This window comes from Orbicella franksi, chromosome 1, assembly GCF_964199315.1.
Source record: "Orbicella franksi chromosome 1, jaOrbFran1.1, whole genome shotgun sequence".
NCBI classification, from domain to species: Eukaryota; Metazoa; Cnidaria; class Anthozoa; order Scleractinia; family Merulinidae; genus Orbicella; species Orbicella franksi.
The window spans coordinates 15,518,870-15,524,678 of record NC_138145.1 but is presented as its reverse complement, the minus strand read 5'-3'; the positions used below and the strand labels follow the sequence as shown (position 1 = coordinate 15,524,678).

General features: G+C 49.7%; 1 protein-coding gene across 1 annotated transcript; it reads left to right on the top strand.

Moving 5' to 3' along the window:
* The first annotated feature begins 4,588 nt into the window (after positions 1-4,588).
* On the top strand, positions 4,589-5,275 carry LOC145492504 (uncharacterized). Its single transcript, XM_081471965.1, has one exon. The coding sequence runs from the start codon at positions 4,604-4,606 to the stop codon at positions 5,099-5,101; it is 498 nt and encodes a 165-aa protein (XP_081328091.1). The 5' UTR covers positions 4,589-4,603; the 3' UTR covers positions 5,102-5,275.
* The last annotated feature ends 534 nt before the right edge of the window (positions 5,276-5,809 follow it).

Below are 5,809 nucleotides of genomic sequence, written 5' to 3'. Positions count from 1 at the left end.
GTTGAACCACGACCGAGACGACGGTGAAACGATCCTGAAACCAGAGGGTTGGTACAATTGTCTCAGTGTACCCAGTCGCGGAGACGCCGATGTAATGACAGCCAATAAGTTGGATCCGACTCACGACGATTACAAAGCTTTATCCCCAGATCTAAAGAACATGGTTCAAAGTCGAATGCAGTTTTTCGCTGGAAAGAGAGTGACTTTGAGGTTCAAACCTTACCTGGAAGTGTTTTATCTCAGCAAGTTACTGGTACCTGGCGTGCAGATCCAGATCGACATGTACTTCAATGCCCCAGCTCTGTGGTCCGTCCGATGGGCTGGTGCCGATAGTATCAGACTGACTGAAGCCGACGTGAATGTGAGATTGTTCCTGTCCCAAGTGAGAGTGACTCCCTCGGTGTACAGAGAAATCATGACCAGCATGAAAGGTGGGAGAGTGGCCACCTACCCCACAGTGAGAGGTGAAATTCGAACCTACTCCCATCCCAATGACAATCGTCATTTTGAGTGCAGCAATCCTTTCCACAATAAGCTGCCTAATCGGTTGGTGGTGGTGTTGATGAAACAAACATCCTTCAATGGAACTATTACCATCAATCCGTTCGATTTTGGAAAATTCAATCTGGCTTCCATCAAACAATTGGTGAGAGGTGAAGAGTATCCCTACGAGACCTCGGAGCTCAAACACGATGATGACAGTAAAGATCTGAGAGGCTACCACAGATTCCTCCAAGCATCAGGAGCTTTGTGCATGAGAAAAGGAAACATGGTCCGAAAAGTGGACTGGGGGCACGGCAAGAGATGCAACCTGTTTGTATTTGACAACACAGCCAACGGATGTTTGGACAGTCCAGTGTTGAACCCCAAGCAAGAAGGTGAGCTGCGTCTGGTGATCGATTTTGGAGCCAACCCAGGAGAAAACCTGACCATCTTGTTGTACGGCGAATTCGAGAACATGCTAGAGATCAACGAGAACCGAGTCGTCATCTACGACGTGTACCAATGAGAGAAGAAAAAAATGGAGAAAGTAGCCTTGAATAATTTACAATTGGATCATTTGGCCCGAACGAATCCGTCACTCTGCTGTGTTTTTTACGGCACGGTACCTTGCGATCGGCTTCCCAAGACACTGCCCCAAGAAGGACCGACCGCTTACATCGTAAACACGGACCCTCACGATAAACCGGGTGTGCATTGGATCGCTTTGTGGGCCGACAAGGACAAGTGCGAGATCCTGGACAGTTACGGCCTGCCGTTGGACGCGTACGGAACCGCCGGGCCGATCCAAGCATGGTTGGACCGTCATTTCAAGTACCACATACACAACGGCAAGAGTCTACAGTCACTCTTCAGTCAGAGTTGCGGCGGCTACGCCCTGATGTTCCTGATCGACCGAGCCGAAGGTCGCGACATGAACGCGTTCTTGAGTCGTTTTAAGAAAAACGAGTTTGTAGAGAACGATCGTAAAGTAGGACACATGTTGAAACGTTTGATCGTGGACGAGTTGGCTTGGCGCAAGATTTATAAAACCCCGTGTCACCAGGACACGTGCGGTTCCTCCAGAGGAGTGCGTCATTTGTTAAAGTAAGCTGTTCGAATAAAAAGTGTTCATTTTTGAAAAAGATGTTGCGTGGTGAAGTCAGATGGTTCCCTCGATTCCTGGAACTGTGTCGAGACAGGTATCTCGACTTGTCCTCGGATCATCCTCGTAAACAGGTTCTGAAACGCATTTTGGATTGCGACAGTTATCGTCGAGTCCGATTCATACTGGATCAGGAAAAATATCATTGGCTTCGATACGACCTGTTCCAACTGCGTACGAGAGCCAGACTTCAAACAGACGCTTGCAGAGATTATAAGTGTTACCCGTACTGGCAAGTCCTTCGCTACGGCAATAAGTTCTTACGCCATCACTTTGCGAGTGCATAAAAAAGGTGGGGTGTAAACCCAATTGTTCATTATGGAGTTACGGACAAAACAAGACACTTCATGGATCTTCAGTTTCGAGGGCATAGACACTTGGACGACGTGATAGCCAGGTTGGAAAAACGCTACGGAAAATCTGGTAAAAAAAACTCCTCAACCGAGTGCGGCTCATTTCTAGGAAAACCAACCACCAAAAAGACGACTCGATCTTAAAATACTTCAACCAGCAAGAAGACAAATCGCTCTTCAACCGACTACAACGGGTGTCCTTAACACCGGTGAGCTACCACCTACTGTGACCACTCGTAGGAAACGCAAAAGAGCGACCACCATGCCTAGGATTTCCGAGAAAGAAGATAGGAAAAAAAGAATGAAAATGAGGAATTGGTACGAGGACAAGTTCGGAGATTTGAGTAAATTCGCGAAGAAACCTCGAAAGAGATCCGCGCCTGCCAAGACAGCGCGTCCCAAGAGAGCCGCTGCCAAGAGAGCCATCGCCAAGATCAAGAGGGGAAAACAGTGGTACGCCAAGAAATTCCAAGTGGGGAAATTCGCGAAACAACAGGGAGCGCCCGCCAAGGGTCGAGCCAAGAAAAAACCCATCTGTTTCAATCCTAGAGTCACCCTCTTGGGTCTACTGAGACGCATCCCGGCCATCAAGACCCCCATGGCCAAGTTGTTTGGATAAAAACGGAGCGTCTCGAGACCATGGACCATTTCAAGATCATGGAACGACGCAAAACGTTTCAATTTCACACTCCGTCGAGTTTGTTGATAGCGGGTCCGTCGGGTTGCGGCAAGACGGTGTTCACTACCAAACTGCTCTTGGAGAACGGCGACTTGTTCCAAGAAGCACCGAAGAGTATTCATTACTGCTACGGATCGTGGCAAGATGGTTTCCAAAAGCTCAAGAAGGGTGGTGTCAAGTTTCACGAAGGGATCCCAGACAGCGAACAGTTACCCCGATGGTTTCCTGGAGGGGAGTTTTGGTGCTGGACGATCTGATGGACGAGGGTGGTAACGACAAGCGCGTGTTGGATCTCTTCACCAAACATTCGCATCATCGGAACATCACGGTGATTTACTTGTGTCAGGATCTATTCCCTAACGGAAAATTCGCCAAGACCATTTCCAGAAACGCTCATTACATCGCGGCCTTCAAGAATCCGAGGGATCAGTTGGGGATACGAAATCTATTACTGCAATCGTTTCCCACGCAATGGCAGGAGGTGTTGGATACGTTTCGAAAGGTCACGGATCGACCTTACGGTTACATGCTATTGGATCTTCATCCGGCCAGTCAGGACGATCAACGCGTCCTCAGTCGTGTGTTAAAAGACGAAGGATTTGTACGATGCCATCAGTTTGCGGCATCGTGATGTTGAGGAGCGAAGCCGAGTGGTTCCCTACGTTTATTCTACGTTGCATAGCCATGCTACGGCGCATGTATTCCTTTCAAGAGGATTACGAGACGGTGAAACAATTCTGTCTCTGTTCGAGTTATCGTCAAGTGAGGTCCCTCGTGAAAGCATATAACGACGAGGATTTCGAGAATTTGATTCATAACGAAAGAGTGACCGCTGAGAAGATAGCAAGAAACAAGAGAGATGAGCTATTACAGCAGTGACGATTTCAACTTCTCGGCTCTGGCCGATTATTCGCCTTGGGGGTCACCGGTTAGAGCGAGTACTCCCATTCCGCCTGCAGCGGGTGTGGGTCTAAGCCTGAACACCCCTTCACCGCAGTCCTCACTGGCGACACCACACCTGCGAGGGGCCTCGGTCGTCGGGGTAGGCACCGCTGGCGCGGGCACGCCCAGCGCCAATGTCACGGCGGGTGTCGGTAGCGCTGGCTCGGGGTCATCACGTTCCAATGTCACGACTGGAGTGGGTACGCCCAATTCGTTGCGTCGAATGGCAGGACGTTCACCCACAGTGACAGACGCCACACCTTTGGCACGAGCTACTCGAGGAGGGAAACGACCGAGACGCGTCCCCCGTCAAAATACGCCGACGTCCCCCAGTGATGCCGGGAGCCGCAGAAGAAGTAGCGCTAGTGGTAGCGGTGGTGTAAGACGACGACGTCGAGGCGGAGGTGGCGGAGGTGGAGGCGGAGGAGGCGGAGGAGGCGGAAGTGGTAGTGACTCCACACTGCCTTCGTCTGTGAGATCGAGTCTTTCTCGATCGGGTCGAAGAAGAAGGCGAGGCACCCGTGTTCTCGACCAAGCCCAGATGCAACAACAATTGGAAAAGATTTTGCGCCAACAACAACAAACTGCCGCGGGTCGTCGCATTGCGGGCATCACGACCACTAATACGATCACGACTACCTATAAAAACGGACAACGTCCTACCGTAACACGCAATTCGACCAGTGTGCGAAACTGAGAACAACAACAAGAACAACATGTTGAGGAGCGAAGTCAACTGGTTCCCCTAATTCTTGCATCTATGTCGATGCTCTCGCTCTTACTGGGATGCGACCAGTATGGATCACGAAGACATGAAACGTATCGCGGACGAGTGCGATAGTTACAGACAGGTCCAGGATATCCTGAACCAATCCATAGAAACCGCGTTCAAGGACGAGATCTGGGAATACAAGCAACAAGCTAAAAGGATCGAACGTACCGAAAGAAAGTCAGAATACGTTTGGCACTGGTTAGAAAAGAGTCATGAGTACTTCTGTCTGTTTATTGGATGTACCTTTCACCACCGTGGTGGAATTGGACGCGCTGAAACGTTTGGACGGCTTGTATGCTTTCTATCACGAGTATTGGTGGTGTCGAAGGCAGATGTTCGGTTACTACAAAATGTGTAACGCCATTCTCGACGGACTGGCCTTACTGGTCGTGGCCGCGAGTATCGTATTGGGATCCGTGTGGAAAGATGGGTACACGGTGGTAGGATTGACGGCTTTAGCCACTGTACTGATAGGATGGAACGATTTCAAGAAGTATTCGTTCAAGATGGACATGGTCCAATTCGCTTACACGACCTACGAAAAGACGCTGACCGAACTCAGGAACCACGCTCTTGGTGGATTGGAGGATTTGGATGGGTTTTTGACCAAGATGCAAACTTTGGACGACGTAGTGACGGATTTCACACCTCCCACGTACGACCGATACGTTCGAGACTACGAAAAACGATTCGTTCACGTTCCTCTATAAAAAAGACACGTGATCACCTTCATTCGTCATTCAAGGTGGAAGTGTTTGCGAGTCGTCATCGTAACCCAACATGGTGAGAAGGCGAAGGAGACGGCGAGTGGGAATACGTAGAGGAATCAGAAGAAGGAGGGTCCAAAAGGGAAGAGGTCTTGGTAGCATGATAAGCAACGCATTCAGTGCGCTTGGACATTATTACAAAAGACGCTGACCGATACATGCCTCTATAAAAAGGACACGTGATCACCTACATTCGTCATTAAGGTGGACAGTGTGTACGTGTCGTCATCGTAACCCGACATGGTGAGGAGGCGAAGGAGACGGCGAGTGGGAATACGTAGAGGGAAAAGAAGAAGGAGGGTCCAAAAGGGAAAGGGTCTTGGTAAACTGGTCGGCACCGTAGCCAAGACGGTTTTGAGCCTTCTCGAAGACTTGTGAATAAAAGAGCGTGACGAGCTAACCGGACGTTAGACGTGAACGATGAAGCGGTTGCGACGACAACGTCGTTTCTTGACGAGCGTCCTGAAAGAAGCCAATCGAAATAAACGTCAACAGATGTTGCATTACGCCGACAGAGATCAGATCAACGCCATCAGCGAGATGGTCTTCAATTTGCTGAAAAAGAGGATCCCCATCGACGCAACGACTTATGGGAAACTGAAAAGACATAAAAAGGTTTTGCGTGAAGTGGGTAAACGTAGAAACTCCCTC